The sequence below is a fragment of the Cyanistes caeruleus genome, chromosome 15 (genome assembly GCF_971803275.1).
Source record: "Cyanistes caeruleus chromosome 15, bCyaCae1.hap1.1, whole genome shotgun sequence".
Classification (NCBI taxonomy): domain Eukaryota; kingdom Metazoa; phylum Chordata; class Aves; order Passeriformes; family Paridae; genus Cyanistes; species Cyanistes caeruleus.
In genome coordinates this window covers 1,657,945-1,676,887 of record NC_141715.1, presented here as the reverse complement: position 1 = coordinate 1,676,887, position 18,943 = coordinate 1,657,945, and the positions used below count along the sequence as shown (strand labels likewise).

General features: G+C 63.4%; 1 protein-coding gene and 1 long non-coding RNA gene across 5 annotated transcripts; one reads left to right on the top strand and one right to left on the bottom strand.

The window, feature by feature from the left end:
- Nucleotides 1-873: 873 nt before the first annotated feature.
- On the bottom strand, nt 874-2,652 carry LOC111935759 (uncharacterized). The gene is made up of 3 exons (XR_002867854.2): nt 2,143-2,652; nt 1,993-2,065; nt 874-1,203 (listed from the first exon to the last, which is right to left on the bottom strand). It is a non-coding gene; the product is annotated as an uncharacterized LOC111935759 (long non-coding RNA).
- Nucleotides 2,653-4,776: 2,124 nt separating this feature from the next.
- Nucleotides 4,777-17,813, top strand: ARHGEF37 (Rho guanine nucleotide exchange factor 37). 4 transcript variants are annotated; one of them, XM_086851598.1, is made up of 14 exons: nt 4,777-5,004; nt 6,968-7,171; nt 7,500-7,623; nt 7,912-8,059; nt 8,754-8,953; nt 9,439-9,569; nt 10,036-10,140; nt 10,761-10,871; nt 11,485-11,814; nt 12,443-12,571; nt 12,895-13,090; nt 13,492-13,664; nt 13,932-14,784; nt 14,852-17,813. In XM_086851598.1, exons 2-13 carry the CDS (start codon nt 6,980-6,982, stop codon nt 14,139-14,141), a joined length of 2,049 nt encoding a protein of 682 aa, XP_086707724.1. In that variant the 5' UTR covers nt 4,777-5,004; nt 6,968-6,979; the 3' UTR covers nt 14,142-14,784; nt 14,852-17,813. The 4 variants fall into 4 exon arrangements, with proteins under 4 accessions (XP_086707724.1, XP_086707723.1, XP_086707725.1 ...); XM_086851597.1 differs by having other exon boundaries at nt 13,932-15,216; nt 15,410-17,813; XM_086851599.1 differs by having other exon boundaries at nt 13,932-14,766; nt 15,410-15,746.
- Nucleotides 17,814-18,943: the final 1,130 nt, after the last annotated feature.

Below are 18,943 nucleotides of genomic sequence, written 5' to 3'. Positions count from 1 at the left end.
CTTTGTTCAGCCACATCTCCCTGTTTCCTCAGCCTCGGCATCTGGCAGCCCCACCATTCCCAGCTCTCTGAAGCCTCTGGTGATTATTTCCCCCCAGAATGAAGGGGGATCCAGGCATTAGGCTGCTCCCATGGAAAAGCTCTTGGCCGTGAACTTCCCCAGCCTGTAGCACAGAGCTCTGGGCTGCCCAGCCCTGCCCTCCCTCCCAGCACAGCCTGGAGCCTGTGACCTGCCAGGTCTTTGCTTTGGGTGTCCTCCCCGTGCTGTGAGACCCAGCTGAGCCCCACGGGTGGGTTTCTGCCTCCAAGGGACACCTGTCCCACCTGCCTGTGGCAGAGACACGAGCCCTGTCACGGCACGGGCGCTCCTGGGTGCGTCAGTGGAAAAAGGGATGGGGACACTGCACAGGGACTGGCTCAGCAGCTTGAGGGGGCTCTCACCTCCCTGACACCCCTTACTTCTCTCTGAAGCAAGAGAAGTCAGCTCCTGCAGCTCCTCCTGCTCAGGCAGCAGCTACTGCTGCGACTCCAGAGCTGCAGGAATTTGCCTGGAGGAGCTGGTGGGACTCCAGAGGTGTGTGATCCCAAAGGATACAGTGATTCTCCATGGGATGTGCCTCCCCTCGGCTTCTCACACCCTCACCTTGCGCAGGAGAGCAGCAGCACCCAGGGGTGGCCGTGGGCAGGGGGTGCCCGGGGTACCCAGGTGTGTGGGGTGCCCACAGGGAGGAGGAGGAGGAGGAGGAGGAGGAGGAGGAGGAGGAGGAGGAGGAGGAGGAGGAGGAGGAGGAGCTCACGTGGAGTTCCAGCTCCACGGGTGGGTGGTTGTGATGACGCGGCAGGCGCAGGAATCCTACAAAGTCAGGCAGGGAGGAGATCAGTATTGGATCAGTGGAAATGAGTAATCAGCAGAAACCACCAGAATTTTCTGAACTCTTCTCATGTCTTGTTACCTCCTTGCTGCAGGCAGAAGGTCCTCAGTGGGGTGCCCCATGGGATGCAAGGAGTTTTGTCACTGGCACTGCCCCGTGACAGGGTGTGGTGGCCCTGTCTGGAGCTGGACTGGCCTGGAGACATCTGTCCTTCCACCCAGAGCTGCAGGATGCTGCAGACACCTCCATCTCTCCCTGCAATCCAGCTCAGGTGCCCATGGACTGTGCACACCTCGGCATTCTCCGTGCTGGTCCTGAGAGAGCAGGATCCTCTGTCAGGGCAGAAATATTTCAGGATTCAGTGCCCTCACACCAGCCTCTGGCTTTCTCCTTGAGCTGTTGTCACCACCAGCTGGCTCAGCTGGCTACAGGGATTCGTGACAAATAGGTGAAAGGCCCAGAGTCACCAGCCCTGGGAGAGAAATTTAGATCTTGGGGTAGGAAAAGCAAGGCAGGGCAGCAGAGGGGAGAGGGAAGGGCCACAGACCCCGGTGGATGTGAAACTTCAACCACAAAAACATGGATCCAGGAGGTTTGTGCTGCTGCAGCCTCAGAGAGGCCAAGAGGGGCTGAACCCTCCTCCATGAAGGAGGCCCATAAATAACCCTCTTGGAAGGAAAGAGCTGACTCTTCATTTACTCTGCCTAGATCAAATCCTATCTGCTTATTTTTAGGCTGTGCTCTGCCTCGTGGTGCAGGAGCGTGGCTGGAGCCTGCAGCTCCGTGCAGACCCCTGGAGCTGACAGCATTTCCACCTGCCTGGGAGCCCTGGCTGAGTACCTGGATGGGATTATCCCGAGCAGGCAGGCACTGCCCTCCTTCCCTCTTAAGCACATTAGCTGGGAAAGGAAGAAGGAAGAGGAAGGGATGACATCCCTGTGGTTTTTCAGGAGTTGCTCATGCTGGTGGCAAGCTCAGCAGGATGAAAACCTTTAATTTCACAGGCTTTTTCCTCCTTTCCAGTGGCTGGAGCTGCACAGCACACACAGAGTGTGGGGCTGCAGGCAAAGTCCACTTCCAAGCCCTGCTGTGTGGGAGGAAGTTTTGTGATTAGGACGCACCTGGGAGCACATTCTTGAGCTGCTGTTTTTCTCCCTGTGTTTTCCTTTCCATCCTGTGGTCACCAGGTTCTTTCTAGACGGGAAAGAAATCCAAAGAACAGTAAGAATGGAAGAGATTAAATAGAGGAAATGTAACTTTCCTGTACAAACCTGCTGCTGGGAGAGGAACCACCCCGCCTGCTGTTATTAGGCAGAGCCTGAACTGTCGTGCTTTGCATGGCTGGAAGCTGTGTTTATTTTCTGAGCAAGCCCTGTTTAACTCAAAGCTTGTCTGGAGCGTTCCCAGAGAGCCCCCTGATGGCTTTAGCTTTCATCCCAATATCCTGAGCGTTGATGTTTGGAGTAGCTGGGAAAAGGCAAAACAGCAAAAGGCTCTGCAGGAGCCGGCAAGCTCAGGGTGAGATGTGGGGTGGAAATAACCCCTTTCCAGGGCGAGGTGATGCCTTCTGCCTGGATGGCAGAATGTTCCTGCCTCCCATCCACCTCCCTCTTCCCGAGGCTTTCAGCACGTCCTGTTTTGAGCCAGAGCACAGAACCATCAGCAGGTGCTCCTCCAGCCCCTGGGCTGAGGCTGTGCTCATCACACGAGGAGTGTCACAGGGGATCAAACCCCACCAGCCTCCTGGGGTTGGGTTTTTTCTGCAATACTGCCAGAGGAGGGCTGGCAGGGCAGTCCCGCTGTGGCAGTGGCCATGGGGAGGGCTGGGCAGTGCCGTGGAGGTGGCTCACCCTCGCAGTTTTGCAATGGGGCTGCACAACTGGCTCTGCTGCAGGAGAAGCCAGCCCTGCCTCCCTGCACAGTGATCCCACCCACGGGAGATCCCACTCCCCACCACAGCTCTGTGCTGGCAGGGTGGGAGCACACCCGGCTGGGGCCAGGGCATCCTGCTGGAACCCTTCAGCTTGGCCTCACCTGAGCACAGCCCTGCCACACAAACACCCCTGCTCGACCAGCCGGCGCCTGTTTGTTCTGCTCGTGTAAGGAGAGCCAGGGCAGGCAGGCTGGTGTCACAGCTCCTGGGGAGCCCTGCAGCGGTGACAGCACTGTCACACTGCTCCCGGTGCTCCCTGAGCCACCCAGGTGAGGCGAGTGGAGCCCCAGCCCAGGGGTGCCAGCAGCAGGGCAGGGAGGAAACAGCTTGTGCTAGGAGCTGTCAGGAAGGAGGGCAAGCCCATCCTGCGAGGAACTCGCCGGAGCCGGGCTATCCAGCCTCTGAAAAAGCGGGCTGGAATGGGAAATATGCCTGAGGGAGCACCTGTGGTGTGAGCTGGCCGGGGAGGAGCTGGGCTGGGGGTGCTGGTCCTGCCCGGTGGGATGAAGATGCTGGGGGAGGAGAGAGCTCTGCCCTGCCGGGATTCCCTCGTGGTTCCTGTCCTGGATCATCCACAATGGGTCCAAAGCAGCTGTGATGTGTTCCCGATGGCTTTGTTGAGCTCCTGCCCGAGGATGGAGCTGAGAACTCCGGGCATCAGAGCAGAGCCAGCCCTTTGGGCACTGCCCAAGCCCATGCGGCACAGAGCAGCCGGGGGGGGCTTTACCCCAACCCCATGGTCTTCGCTTGGGACCCCAAGATCTGCACCCAGCCTCTCCCTGGGCAGGATGAGATGTGGGCAGGGGGACAGGATGGCACCAGCACTGTGCAGCAGGTGCATGTGGTGCCCTGTCCAGCCCACATCAGAAAAGGTCCCACAAAAGGACTCAGGGGGAAGGGCTGGAACTGCCAGAGAGCTTGTCCTGGCCCGTGGGGAGTTTTGGATCCAGCCACAGACGCTGCCTTGTCCTACATGAGTCACTGAAAAACTCAGAGTCCTTTTCACAGTGACACTTTCTGCACTGTGGATGAGCCTGGAAAAACCCCGGTGCTGCCATCCCCTCCCTGTGGTCAGGACAAGGCATCAGCCTCTCTCTTCTCAATAGCTTGTTTATAAGGATGCAAACACCTCACCAAGCAAAAAAAATAACTATCTTCATGCCAAGTAGCCGCTGGTTCCCCATGCCCTAATCTTGGCAACCGCTTCCTCGGTTATATTTTCATTTCTGTTTTCTCTGCCCCCGCTCCCGAGGCTGAGCAGCTGGTAAGGGACAGCAGAGGGGCAGTGCCGGGGACACGCCTGACCTCGGGACAGCACACCGGGAATCCTGTGTGTTCACGGGTGGGCTGTGGGAACACCGGGGCATCGCTGGGGCTGGACACGGGAGCCACAACAGCGCCAGGGGGACACGGGGGACCTGTCCCTGCTACTCGTGCTGGGGGCGAGGAGGTGTGTCCCTGCTCTCCCGGTGTGTCCCGGTGTGTCCCTGTGTCCCTGCCCTCCCGGTGTGTCCCGGTGTGTCCCGGTGTGTCCCGGTGTGTCCCGGTGTGTCCCTGCCCTCCATCCGCTCAGTGCTCCGGGGGTTGGATGGGGGGCGGCACCGAGGGCGGACACAGAGCGGGGGTTCGGCTGTTGTGGCGGATGGCAGCGGTGCCGGTGCCGGTGCCGTTCCCGGTGCCGTTCCCGGTGCCGTTCCCGTTCCCGGTGCCGGTGCCGTTCCCGGTGCCGTTCCCGGTGCCGGTGCCGTTCCCGTTGCCGTTCCCGGTGCCGTTGCCGTTCCCGGTGCCGTTCCCGGTGCTGTTCCCGGTGCCGTTGCCGTTCCCGTTCCCGGTGCCGTTGCCGTTCCCGTTCCCGCTGCCGTTCCCGGTGCCGGTGCCGTTCCCGGTGCCGGTGGGCGGTGCGCTCGGAACCAGCCGGTGCCAGCCGGGCCGGCCGCCAGCCTCCCCCGCCCGCCGGCCGTGCGCAGGGCCCGCCCCGCTCCGCCCGCCACCGACCGGCTGCGGCTGCCCGGCGGCGGGGCTGGACCCCCGGGCGGGATCGGCCCTGCTGGGGATCACCCCCTGCTCGGGATCACCCCCTGCTCGGGATCACCCCCTGCTCGGGATCACCCCGGCCCGCCCGTGTCCCCCCGTGCCCGCCCGCTGTGCCCGCGGTGGCCGCGCCCGCTCGGCGACCTGCGCAACCCCGGCCGGCCCGCAGGTGAGAGCCGGGCCCGGGGGTTCGGGGGGCACAGGAGAGCCTGGGCTGCCTGAGGAGCGGGGCTGACGCTCCTGGGGCGCGGTGGGAGCTGCGGACCCGGAGCCGGCGGGGGTCGGCCCGCGGGGAGCGGGGGTCGGGAGGGCCGGGCCGGTCTCTGCGTTACGGGCAGGGATGGCTTCAGCCCCCTCTGGGGACAGGGATGCTGTTAGGCCCCCCTTGGGGACAGGGATGCTGTTAGGCCCCCCTTGGGGACAGGGATGCTGGTAGCCACCGAGGCAGCAGTGACAGCTCAAATGCGGGAAGCTGCCTGGGAAGGGGAGGCTGGGAAAACAAAACCTGCTCCTGCGCTGTCTGCCTGCTCCAAGCTGCCCAGAAATGCTGCAGTTCAGTTTTGCACTGCTCCCTTGTGCCCCTGAGGTGTCAGGCCAGGGGAGGCAGTGAGGTTTCTGCAGCCTGGGGAACCCCCCAGAGCAGCTCTGTGTTCTGGGGATGCTGCTGCAGGGACCAGGGACACCCCAATGCTGGCGTGTCCTGAGCTTCAGGGTGCCCCTCCAGGGCTCAGGGGATGTCTGAGATCGGGGCTTTCCTCCTGCCTCCACTGAAGTGGGGTTTTGCTGTCACCCCAGGCCCAGGACACTGGGTTTGCCCGAGAGTCCTTGGTGGGAATCCTTCTGGCTGGACACCTCGCAGGCACCCAGAGGGGTGCAGAAAAGCCTCCTCCTCCCATGTGCCCTGGCAGACAATGCCATGCCACAGGCAGGGGAGGCAGCCACGTCCCAGAGGGCAGGGATGACAGCTGGCAGGGTGGCACAGTGTGCCAAGCTGTGCCAAGCCTGGCTCTCCTCCAGCACAGTGGCGTGTGCCAGGAGGGGCATTGGTCCTGCCCACGGCTCGCAGCTGCATCAGCCACTTGTGAGCTGGACCCAGTGGGAACAGGGACAGAGGCTGCACCTCCAAAGTGGCACCTGGCATGTTGCAGTCCAGCTGTGGAGGTTGGCACTGGCTGGGCGGGTAGGGCAGGGCAGTCTGTGATGCTGCTTGTGCCATCTGATTTTTATCCTGCCAGGCCACCTCTGTCTTGTCTTTGCTCCTCTCCTCCTGTGCAGGCAGGCCTGGCAGCATTCCTGCCCCGGCTGGGGTATGGATCCAGCCCAGCTGTGCCTGTGCTGCTGTGGGCTGTGCTGCACCTCTCGCTCTCAAGGCCTCCCTGCCAGGAGCCAAGCACTGTTTGTGATGCTCTGGGAGCTGCTCATCCTCCCTGGTCTCAGAGCAGAGCATGTTTCCTGAGAAGGAAAGGGCAGGAATCAGCTGGGATTTTCCACAGCAGAGAGGAGAGTGTGTCACGTGCTGTGCCACGCAGGGCCCTGGCACTGCCTACCGGGGCCACCAGTGCATCAGGCAGAGGCGTCAGCAGCTCTGCCCTCCTCTCCCCCCGTCCCAGTGGCTTTTAGAGCAGCTCTTGCTGTCACAGAAACATCTCTTGTTCCAGCTCTGCAGAACTGCTCTTTGTATTTCAGACAGGACCCCTGAATGCCAGGCAAGGCGCCAGCGGTCAAGGCAGGGAGGGAACAACTGGCCCTGGCAGCCAGGAGCTGGAGTGGAGGTGACAAACCCTGCTGTGGCCGTGGGGACGGGTCCCTACACTGTGCCAGGGGTGGGTGGCAGCTGCCAGGCCCCTGCTGGCACCCGGGGTCTTTGCCTGCTCCCCACACGTGGGCACCGCAGCGTTGGCGCGTGTGTGCAGGTCCCTGCCTGCCACACCTGGGTGTCTGCAGCCAGCCTGCTCCTGCCTCCCAGCACGTCATGGCTCCACGGTTCTGGAGAGTGCTCTGAAGTGCAGATGGGTTGAGTTGTCCCTGGGGATGTGCTGTGGGGTGTGCCAGGCACAGGGGTGGGAGCAGGGACGCCGAGCTGGGCAGCAGAGCAGCTGGTGCCACCAGGGCTGCCTTTGCCACCCCTGCAGTGTCCTGCTGAGATGGCGAGTGCAGAGCCCGACTCTGAGGAGGCAGCTGAGGCTGAAGAGGCCACCTACGAGGTGATGCCCTGCGACAGGACCGAGCTGAGCCAGCGCCTGGCTGTGGAGGAGCTCATCACCACCGAGGCCAGCTACGTCCACAACATGCAGCTCTGCGTGTCCGACATCCGGGCACACCTCCAGAAGAAGCAGGTGACACGGGCCACCTCCCCCTGCCCAGGGGCTGGGCACTGGAGGGTCAATCTGTCCAGAGCAGTGCAGGTGCTCCTTCCACCTTCCTGCGCTCCCCCAAGGTCTGGGGCTGGATGGACCTTGGGTCTGACCCAGCACAGCCACACTATGACTTTCCCTTGGGAGCCCAGACAGGTCTCAGCATTCCCAAAGCCTCCTGAGACAGAGCATCACTCCAGCTCCTGGGGTGTCCCCTGGGCCAGCTGGAAGCTCACCAGGAGTGCCTCTAAAACACCTGCTCCATCTCTGATGTATTTGGCTTAGCCTGGGGCATCTTTGTTCCCTTCAGCTGCCCGAGCTTGACCTGGAAGGACTCTTCTCTAACACCGACGACATCCTCCATGTGTCCAGGCGGTTTCTGAAGGGTCTGGAGGCCACGGCGGGCCGGGGGCAGGAGCAGCTGCTCTGCATCAGTAAGTGGTGCAGTGCCAATGGCTGCCCCGTGCCCACCGTGTGTGTGTGGGGTGGGGGGCCAGCCCAGCCCCCTGCCCTGACACCTCCTGCCCCTGGCTGACCTGCCCAGCCTGCAGACAGCGATGGGGACAGCACCAGGCCCAGCTTAGCAGGGTGCCCAGGGGGCAGAGCCCTGCCCGGGCACGCTTGGCATTGCTCCACTGGCTTCACCCTTCCTGCAGGCTGGGGAGAAGCCCCTGAGCCCACAGGAAAGGACCCTCCTCTCCAGCCCCTCTCTCCTTCCCCAGGCACCCTGTTCCAGGAGTTCAAGGAAGAGATGGAGACCGTCTACAAGATCTACTGTGCCAGCTACGACCAGGCCCTGCAGCTGGTGGAGAGCTACCGCAGGGAGCCCCGGCTGCAGGAGGAGATCCTGGACACCCTGAATGCCACCGTGTAGGTCCCTGCTGCTGAGCCACCGCCTCCCTGTCCCTGCTTCACATCCTGGCTTTGCCCTTCTCCTCTCTGGACAAGGATCTGTGTCACCAGGCTGGGTGTCACAGCACGGCCACCACCTTTGTGGCACTTTCTGGTGTAATCCCTGGCAGCCTGTCCTAGACCCTTGCTTCATAATATTTTATGATGAAATCTCAACCAAAATAAGGGATGGGTGACATCCACAGCTGCTGCCTTCCCCAGGGAGGGCACATGGACCAGAGAGACACAGGCTGGCCCTAGGGGACCCAAACTTTCAGGGAGGTCACAAACACTGTCAGAGCCAGGAGAAGCAGGAGTGGCAGGGGAGGAGCTCCTGGCATTTGCTGCTTAGGACACAGGCAATATGATTCCCAAAATGCCTTCCCTGTGGGTGGGAAGGGAGTCACTGCCAGCACCTCCTCCTGCAGCCCGTGTCCCAGGGCTGGACAAGCACAGCGCTGCTCAGGGAGGCAGGACACCCAGCCAGGGCTGGCACTGCCCTCGGGGCTGGCAGGGACACAGTCCCCCTGCAGCTGGAGGGGAGCAGAGGTTCACAGCCAGAAATGCCCCATGACTTCTGGGCTGCTCTCTGCTGAAAACACTCCCAGAGAAGCCGTGGAGAGCAGCAGGGCAGGAAGGCACCAACCCTGAGCAATCCCCCCCTCTCCATCAGGCCTCACACGGGCGCGTCAGACCTCAGCTTCTTCCTGGTGATGCCCGTGCAGAGGGTCACCAAATACCCTCTGCTGCTGGGGAAGATCCTGGAGAACACCCCCAGCAGTGCCAGTGCCCACTCAGCCCTGCAGGCAGCGGCTCGTGCCATGGCCCAGGTCAATGCCAACATCAACGAGTACAAACGGCGCCGGGAAGTGGGTGAGTGGCCAGGGGCTGGGTGTAGGTGGGGCACAGCACCCAGCCCAACCTCTGTGGTCTCCTGGGCCACTTAAATCAGTTCAAAGCTCTCCTGCCCTCCATTTAATCCTGCCTGGTGGAGCTGCAGGCTGTGCAGGCAGCTCCTGGAACTGCTCTGGTTCTGTAAATGCCACTCTGGGCAAGACCCCAAGGCTGCAGGAGCAGGGTGGCATGGGGGGGCTGAGGACAAAACCAGTCTGCCCACATTCCTGGGGCTGGGGAGCAGGGAATAACAGTCCTGCTCTTGGGATGGGAGAAATCAGGCTCCCCACAGATGGCAGCTCGCCCTGCTTTTTGATTTTCCTGGTCCTTCCCTTCTTTGATGTGGCTTGTGCTTATCCCGTTGATCAGCCCTGTGCTGCTCACCTTCTGCTGCCTGCTCAGCCGTGAAGTCTCCTCTTCTGATCTTTTCTCCCCCCTATTTTGCCTCCTCCCACCCGAGGCAGCAACCAAATACAACAAGGCCGAGCACCTGACGCTGCGGGACCGCCTGGCGCGCCTCAACACCCACTCCATCGCCAAGAAAACCACGCGCCTCAGCCGGCTGCTCATGCACGAGGCCGGCATCGTGGCCAAGGTGGGCAGCCCTCACCCCCTGCCCCACCCCGGGACCTGCTGCCCCTCCTTGGCTGGTTTCTGGGGCATTTTGCTGCTCCTGAGGTGCCTCAGTAACAGAATGGGGAGCCAGCATGGGGTGGGATGGCTGGTGCTGCCTCTTGGTTCTCCATCAGGGCCTGTGGGATTGCAGGGATGCAGGGATGCAGGGATGCTCACTCCCCACCCCAGAGCATTGCTGGGCTGCACTTTGGCCCCCAAAGGACCTACAGGATACCCTCAGCAAAAGGAAAGACACCTCTGTTCTCCCCAGCACCACACCAAGAGCCTTGTTGCTGCCTGCACTGATGTTTTCACCCTTTTCCAGATTCATGGAGCCCCACAGGGCCTGCCCTGCCTGTCCCAGCCCCGGGAGCTCCAGGCAGGTGCCACCAGTGATGGGCATCAGCCCTGGCCATGCTGGTGACAAGCTGCCTCTTTCCTTCCAGACTGAGGACAAGGAGTATGACGATCTGGAAGAGAGATTCCAGTGTGTGGCATCCAGTGTGGCCACACTGAAGGAGAATGTGGAATCCTACCTGGGCCATTTAGAGGTAAAACCTTGACCACTGGCCCAGGGGTTGGCTCCATCCCCTCAGAATTGTGGAATGCTTTCAAGCCCTGTGGAAAGCAGGAGCAGTTGGGGATGTTCAGGGATTTGCAGCTGAGCTGTTGTGTCAGGGAGTTGCACAATATCCAAGGATTGCTCAGGTCCAGGGGAGTTTAAACCAAAGCTGAGGCTTTGGCAGCACTGTCTGAGCTGGTGTCATCTGAGAATAATCTGTCCTTAAACTTATCATTATTTCAAGGCCTTAAATGATTGAAAAGGCCGGGTGTTGTTCGGCCTGGGAATTCTTGCTTTAATAATGTGCATAAGGCAGAAACGTCCCCAGATCTGTCCTGACAACAAATTGCCCTTCTGAAATCACCTGGGTCAGCAGCTGCTACGATTTTCTCATGGAAATCCCTTGGGGGCATCTGAGGAAAATGCAAGTCTGAGTGTTGGCAGAGCACGCAATCCCCAGACACGGCGTTACGGGGAAAGCCTGGGGAAGTGGCCCAGGGTTCAGCAGCAATTCCTGGGCTGGAAAGGCCCTGCAGGAAAAGATTGACAAGGGCTGCCCACACAGGATTATTGGGAAGGAGGTAGAGCGTGATGCCTCCTCCCTTGCAGGCGTTCCTGCTGCCCACCCCACACCGCTGCGAGCTGCAGATGGACGAGGGACCTGCCCTGCAGCACCGCCGCCTCTCAGAGCTGCTCCAGAGCACTGTTTTCCCAGAGTTTGTGAGTGCTCCTTCCCTGCACGTGCCCTTCAGCCCTCCCACCTTCTGCCAGGCCACAGTGGGGCTGGCAGCCAGGAGCTGAGGGCACCCCAGTGTCCTCACAGCCCCCCCAGCGCAGCAGAGCCAGCAGCAAGTAACAGGATCCACCTGCAGCCACTGACACATGAAGCGAGGGAGCAGCTCCAGGGGAGCAGGGAGGGCAGAGGGACAGAGACAGCACAGCTCCTGAGCCCTTCCAGGGCTGGGATGAGCTGCAGTGTCCCTCTGATGTGCATCCAGGGAGGTGGGGAGGAGACCAGAACACCCCAAGGCACGGGGCCTTAAATGGGCTCTGGGCAGGGCTGTGGGGAGAGCTTTGGCTGAGACTGCTCTGAGCCATTCCAGGTTCTGCCCAGCTGTTTGCACAGAGCACAAACTGGGAATTGTGTCGGGCATAACTGCCCCCTCCCCAGGATGCTTGGCATCCTATGTGTCCTCAGGGAAAGATGTCCCAGGTGCTCCCCACCCCAGGGGATGTCCCAGGGTGTCCCACATCCCCCAGCCTCCTTCCCCCTGGCCCTGGCAGCTGCTGCTCCCACGGGCTCCCGTGGAAATGGGGCTCTCTCACCTGGCAGAAGCAGCGTGTGCACAGGTTGGTGTGGCAGCCCCTCTGCAGCCTCTCAGACATGCTGGAGGGGCCCCAGCAGCTGGTCAAGAAGCGCCTGGACAAGCTGCTGGACTACGAGGAGATCCAGGAGAGGAAGAGCGAGATGGGCAGCGTGAGCTACGATGAGGAGGCAGCCATGAGCACCTACCTGGCCATCAATGACCTGCTGCTGGCCGAGCTCCCCCGCTTCAACCAGCTGGCTGTGCAGCTCCTGGGGCAGATCCTGCGCTCCTTCAGCGCCCTGCAGCTGGACTTGGCTGCCCAGGTCCTGCACCAGGCACAAAAGGAGCTGGAGCAGGTGAGTGGGACCCCTCAGGTGCACGAGCTGAGCTAGAACTGCCTTCTCCAGCTTTGGGAGATCTCTCAGACAGCATCAGGGCACTGAAGTTCTGAACCTGCCCTTGCAGACACACAACTCTCTGTGGAGCATTTGTAAGAATCTCCTTTCCTGCCCAGGGAAATCCAAATTTTCTCTTCTGCACTGTCAGAAACGGTTCTGCTTTCTGTTTGTGGGCACTACTGGTAATTTATTGAGGTGCTGCTGTCTGAGAGATCAGTGTGAACTCGGAGCTCCTGAGAGCCAGGAAGGCAGGGGGGAGACAGGCAGCTCCTGGGCTGGGGAACTGCCTCCCCCAAGCCCATCCCCTGGGAGATGTCTCCCAGAGCTCCTCACTGCTGAGCCTGGTGCTTGCACACACAGAGAGTGAGGGCTGTCCAAAGCCCTGGCCTGAGCCAGGACCAGGGGGAGAACAAGGTGCAGCTCAAAGCCAGAGAGGAGCACCTTTGATCCCCTGTGCAAGGTGAATTTAGTGGTCAGGTCTGGTCTTCTGCTTTCCCACCCCTTTTCTTCCTCCTGCTTCCCTTCTGCCCCTACCCAGAGCTCTTCCTCTCTCAGGGCCCTCCCTGATGCCAGTCTGTCTCCACAGCTGCCCCATGGCCACATGCCCCTGCCCAGCTTCTGGAAGGTGGTGGAGGACAGCCTGCAGCACTCGGGGGCTCAGCTCCGTGCCTTCTGCCAGGCCTTTGAGACCGTCACCCCGAGCCCTGGCACACAGGTAGGGCTGGGCAGGGCATGGCTTGGGCCAGCTGGATAAAGAGAGGGACTGGGCTGTGGCTTCCCAGTGCAGAAAATCCCCTTGGTGGGGAGGCTGGCTCAGAACGTCACCCAGGGGTTGCCAAAGTGTTTTCCCCGAGCCCCTGAGAGCAGCTGGCTGGGGATAACCAGGGATGAAATAGCTCAGCTCTGCTGGTTCTGGACACTCCAGACCTGGAGAGTTTCTCCTGTTAACCTGTCCCTGGGCTGTGATCCTGCAGGAAGGAGAGCAGGTGTACCCCCTGTGTCTCAGCCAATGCTCCTCTGTCTCGTGCTCCCCACCAGCCTCTGACCCCTGCTGAGGAGAGGAAGGTCCTTTCCCTGGTCAGCAAGCACGGCCCAGACAAGCTTTACCAAGTGACCAGCAACATCAGTGGCAGCAGAGACTTGGACCTGACCTTGCTGAGGGGACAGATCGTGGCTCTGCTGCAGAGCGCCGACACCAAGGGCAACACGAGCAGGTGGCTGGTGGATGCTGGAGGTACTGTGAGCACTGTGGGCAGCCTCTCCTCACCTTGGCACCAGGGCCAGATTCACCTGAATCATTTCCTTACCCTGGGTGAGACAGCAGGCCGTGGTCTCCTGGCTGCTCCCTTCCAGCCCAAGGCCACCTCAGCTTTGCTGTAAGGCTCAGCTGTCCTGGCTGATCCCCCAGGGGAGCACTCCTCAAGTGTCATGGCTGGGAAAGGAGAATCCACGCACACAGAAAGATCTGGAATTCCTTTTTTGGCGGGGTTTTCTCCTGAATATCCCCTAGAGATGGACTAGTTTGAGCAGGGCTGCTGTGCCATGCCAGGAAACAGCCAAAACATCATTCCTGTCTCCTCCAGCCAGTCCTGCACGTGCAGGGCCCCATGAGCTGTGTGTGTCCGTGTCCTGCAGGTCCCCGAGGGTTTGTTCCTGCTGCAAAGCTCCGGCCCTATAGCCCAGTGCAAGCCCAGCAGCCTGGGATGCATCTGCTGCCCCTGGACAGTGGCACAGAGAGAAGGAGACATTCCTATGCATCCCCCGAAGCTCCCAGGCCACAGGTGGCCACCTTCACCCCAACATTCCAGGTGAGAGTGGGGGACATCCCCGGGGTCATTTCCAGCCACCCCACCCTGCTGGTCCTTGTGTGGCTGGGGAGGTGAACCTGCTTTTCCAGGTGTTCTCCTTGCTGGGACCAGGGTGGATGGGGCAAGAGAACTGTCCCCAGTCCCTCCATCCGTGCCACTGCTGTGCTGCCCTCTCAGAACTGCCTGTCCTGCCACATCCTTCCCCCCTTGACTCCCAGCTCCAGCAAGGGCTTCCTCCCTCCCTCCTTCCTTCCCTGCCTTGCACAGGTGGTCGCCGGCTTCTCCTTCGCAGCCAGGAGCCCGCAGGAGGTGACCCTGCAGGCAGGGCAGCCCGTGCTGGTGCTGGAGCCCCACGACAAGAAGGGGAGCACGGAGTGGAGCCTGGTGGAGGTGAACGGCCAGAGGGGCTACGTGCCCTCCAGCTACCTGGTGACGGTCCCCGTGCAGGACCCCGCGGGCTGGAGCTTGCCCGTGTGAGCGCGGCCAGCCCGCACCAGGGGCACAGGATGGGAGCAGCCAGCTCGGCACCCCAGGGCACCTCACAGGAGATGCTGCAGGGAGCAGCCCCCGGCTGGGAAGGTGGTGGGAGGCACCTGGGGACACGGCCCAGGGACGTGGGCATGAGGGTGGCACTTGTGAGGGTGCCGGGCTGTGTTGGCACAAAGCAAAGCAGCAGCAGGGAGCGAGGGCAGGTGGCTGCAGTTTTCCAGGGATTTGCTGAAATCCCTGCAAGTGGCAAACGTGTGCTGGGGCTGATGAGGCAGCGCCGTCCCTGGTTACAGCAGGACCGAGCAGCAAAGGTGCAGCACTGCAGAGGGGTCCTCGGCCAGGCATGGGGCACCTGGACACCTGGGCACTGGGGCACCTGGGTGCCTGCGAAACTGGGCACCTGGGCACCTGAGAAATTGGCTACCTGAGGACCTGAGAAAGTGGGCACCTGAGAATTTGGCTACCTGGGCACCTGAGTACCGGAGAAACTGGGCACCTGGGCACCTGAGAATTTGGCTACCTGGGCTCCTGTGTCAGCGCTGCGCTGCGGCCGCCAGAGGGCGCCCCGCACCTGCTCCCAGTGCCCGCCCGGCCCGTACTGGGAGCACTGGGGGCACTGGGAGCACTGGGGGCACTGGGAGCACTGGGAGCAGCACTGGGGGCACTGGGAGCATTGGGGGCACTGGGAGCACTGGGAGCTCTGGGGGCACTGGGAGCACTGGGAGCATTGGGAGCAGCACTGGGAGCACTGGGAGCATTGGGGGCACTGGGAGCTCTGGGGGCACTGGGAGCACTGGGAGCACTGGGGGCACTGGGAGCACTGGGGGCACTGGGAGCAGCACTGGGAGCATTGGGAGCATTGGGGGCACTGGGAGCACTGGGAGCACTGGGGGCACTGGGAGCTCTGGGAGCATTGGGAGCACTGGGAGCACTGGGAGCACTGGGAGCACTGGGAGCTCTGGGGGCACTGGGAGCACTGGGAGCACTGGGGGCACTGGGAGCACTGGGAGCTCTGGGAGCATTGGGAGCACTGGGAGCACTGGGAGCACTGGGAGCACTGGGAGCTCTGGGGGCACTGGGAGCACTGGGAGCTCTGGGGGCACTGGGAGCTCTGGGAGCACTGAGAGCACTGGGAGCACTGGGAGCTCTGGGGGCACTGGGAGCACTGGGAGCATTGGGAGCAGCACTGGGAGCACTGGGAGCATTGGGGATACTGGGAGCATTGGGGGCACTGGGAGCATTGGGGGCACTGGGAGCACTGGGAGCACTGGGAGCACTGGGAGCTCTGGGGGCACTGGGAGCACTGGGAGCATTGGGAGCGCTGGTGCAGGAGTGCGGGGCCACAACGCGGGGGTCCCGCACCGCTCAGGGCACGGAGATCGCCGCTCCCGGGACCCCCCGTTCCCCTGCGACCCGCACGGATCCCCGACACGGGTGGAAGAGCTTTTTGGGAGAAGCAATCCGTGTTGGTCCTGACCTAAGGCTCTGTTTGAGAACGGGGACAGCCTCCCTCCCACCATTCCCGAGGTGTGCCAGCTCCGTGCCTCAGTTTCCCCCGCTGTCAGGAGATGCTGGTGGCGCCGAGGCGGGCAGCCCTGCCATGGCACCGGAGGGGACCCGAGGAGCCCCCCGGGGCTGGCACGGCACGCTGCCCATCCCTCGCAGTGGAGCTCCCCGCTGGCGCCGGCCCGGCTGCCCTGGGCTCCTGGCGCTGCCCGCATCAAAGGTGCCCGTGGCGGCTTGGCGAGCGCCCTGCCCTGCCCAGCCCTGCCGTGCCCGGGGCCAGCAGCACGCCCGGCCACCCACGGGCTCCCCAGGGCTGGTTTGGGGCAGAGTGGGGTGGCTGGGGGGCAGCCACCTCTGCCCAGGTGCCATTGAAAGCCCCGAGGAGATGCTCACCTACACCGAAGCTGGGAGGGGACAGCAGTGCCAGGGCTGGGGACATGTCCTGGGGATGCTCCCAGCCTGGGGAAGGGCTGATGGGTTCCTCAGAAAGGGAAAATGAGTAGGTTGGGGGTTGTTGAGCAGGGGTTGTGTGTCTCGCCTGCAGCCACAGGGCTCACCCCTCCAGCTCCCTGCACATGGCTCCTCTGGATTTTTCCACCCCTAATCAAATCACATCAGGTCGGGTTTCCCTCCCGAGTCACCTTCCTGCCAGCTCCGTGGGGTGCACAGCAATCGGCCCTGTGCCAGGCGGGCAGCTCCTGCTCCACAGCCCTCGGCTGCCCGAGGCCCTTCAGAGGCTTCGAGGGGACAGTGGCACAGGGGGTGCTGAGCCCGCTGCTGCCTGGACCCCGATCTTCCCCCTGGAAGGAGATGTGGGGTGCTCAGGGCTGCACAGGACATCCAGTTCCTGCCGGGAAGAGGGAAACGAGCTCGTGTGGATTCTCCGGTCCCTGCATCCCGAGGGGTGAGCTGGGCTCTGCAGTTCCCCCAGTCCTGCTGCCAGCCTCGATGGCCGGGGGACCTTTCCCAGGGGTCTGTCCCCAGGATGGGGCCCGGTACTTGCCTGCATCCCTCCTTTATCCCGTGAATTCCCGGCGCTGCCGCTGCCCTGAGCCTGGAAGCGCCCTCTGGGAGTCACGGGAGGGCACGGGGCTCTTCCAGCCTGAACATGAGTGGGGATAAAGGGCACAAGTGTGCCTTTAAATAGCCCGTCAAGGACAGGCTCTCCCGGGAAGAATGCTCCGGCTGGAACATGCCAGTGCCCGGGGGCACAGCGGGGCAGGGCTGCTCGCCACGGGGGCAGGTCAAGGTGAGGCCCTGGCCCGCTGCCACCGTGCCACGGTTTGGCACCAGCGGAGCAGAGCCGTGCGAACAGGGACACCAAGGCCAGGCCGGGGCTTTGCCGTGCCCGGGGCTGATCCGGAGGTGGCAGCGGAGCCGCCTGTGCTGCTCGCCAGCCCGCACGGAATTTGGCACCGGCGCTGCCGGAGCAGCTCCGCTTGTCCCGGAGCGGCTGCTGCGCTCCTGGCCGGGCTGATTCATATCCTGGACGTGCAGGCATTTGGATCTTGTCCAGCATCGGGCTGGGACAGCGCACGGCCGTGTCCCCAAGGCGCGGGTGCCAGCCCAGGACGGGGCAGCTCCGGCCCTGCTCTGCCTGGCTGCTGCTCCCCGGGCCACAGAGCACGCCCAGGGTGACATCCCGGCATGGCAGGAGGATGGCTGGGTGCTCAGGTGTCCGTGTGCCCACCGCCTCTGCTGGGGCACCCCGGGGTCAGGGAGGAGAGAGAAAAAGCAGCTGCCGCGCAATGCCCGAGCCCAGGCTGCCAGTGCCGGGCCCGTCCGGGGTGCAGAGAGGCAGAGGGCACAAAGGGTCGGGGCGGGGAGCCAGGAGGAGCAGGGGGGCTGCCCTGGGCTGGGGGGCACCGCCAGCCCGAGTGCCTTTGGGAGCTCGAGTTCTGCCAGGCCGAGCTGGCTCCGAGCAGAGCCCGCCTGTGCCGCGGTGTCCCCGGCCACCCGCCCGTGTGGTGGCCCAGAGGGGCAGCCCGAGCCCACCCGGGACAGCCAGGCGGGCCGAGGGGGGCTGAGCCCACGCCGAGCGAAGCTGGGCTGTGCAGCAGGAGGGGAGCTGGGAGCAGCAGCGCTGGCTCCGGGCTGCTGCAGCTGCCACCTGAATTGGCTAATAAAGTGTGAAATTGCTTTCATGCTCTGCTACCTTTGCTGAGCTGGACCGTCATTACAGCCCCCCCGCACCGGCTGCCGCCGTGTCCCCCCGTGTCCCTCTGTGTCCCTCCGTGTCCCCCCATATCCCCCCGTGTCCCCCCATATCCCCCCGTGTCCCCCCATATCCCCCCGTGTCCCTCTGTGTCCCCCCGTGTCCCCCCGGGCCCGGCCCAGCCCTGCAGCCCCCCTGGCCCGGGGTCCCCTCCCTGCCCCTCGGAGCTCTGTGGGGCACCCCCGCGATGGGGATCCCTGCCGTGGGGCTGGGCTGGATCCCTGCCGTGGGGCTGGGGGATGCTGTGGGGCTGGGGGATGCTGTGGGGCTGGGGGATGCTGTGGGGCTGGGGGATGCCGTGGGGCTGGGGGATGCCGGGGGGCTGGGGGATGCCGTGGGGCTGGGCTGGGGGATGCTGTGGGGCTGGGGGATGCCGTGGGGCTGGGGGATGCTGTGGGCTGGGGGATGCCGTGGGGCTGGGGGATGCTGGGGGGCTGGGGGATGCTGGGGGGCTGGGGGATGCCGGGGGGCTGGGCTGGGGGATGCCGTGGGGCTGGGGGATGCTGGGGGGCTGGGGGATGCTGTGGGCTGGGGGATGCCGGGGGGCTGGGCTGGGGGATGCCGTGGGGCTGGGGGATGCTGTGGGGCTGGGGGATGCCGGGGGCTGGGGGATGCCGTGGGGCTGGGGGATGCCGGGGGGCTGGGGGATGCTGTGGGTTGGGGGATGCCGTGGGGCTGGGGGATGCCGTGGGCTGGGGGATGCTGTGGGGCTGGGGGATGCTGTGGGGCTGGGGGAGGCCGTGGGGCTGGGGGATGCTGTGGGCTGGGGGATGCCGTGGGGCTGGGGGATGCTGGGGGGCTGGGGGATGCTGTGGGGCTGGGGGATGCTGTGGGGCTGGGGGATGCCGGGGGCTGGGGGATGCCGGGGGGCTGGGCTGGGGGATGCTGTGGGGCTGGGGGATGCCGTGGGGCTGGGGGATGCTGTGGGGCTGGGGGATGCTGTGGGGCTGGGGGATGCCGGGGGGCTGGGGGATGCTGTGGGGCTGGGGGATGCCGTGCTGCCCCCTTATCGCTCGGGATGCCCGGGGCTGCGGGGATAGGCTCAGGTGGGAGCCCTGCCCTGCGGCTG

Coding starts and splice junctions, on each gene's coding strand:
- ARHGEF37 (XM_086851598.1), top strand. CDS start 6,980: ATGGCGAGTGCAGAGCCCGACTCTGAGGAGGCAGCTGAGGCTGAAGAG. Junction 7,624..7,911: donor GGAGCAGCTGCTCTGCATCA/GTAAGTGGTGCA, acceptor CTCCTTCCCCAG/GCACCCTGTTCCAGGAGTTC. Junction 12,572..12,894: donor CCCCGAGCCCTGGCACACAG/GTAGGGCTGGGC, acceptor GCTCCCCACCAG/CCTCTGACCCCTGCTGAGGA.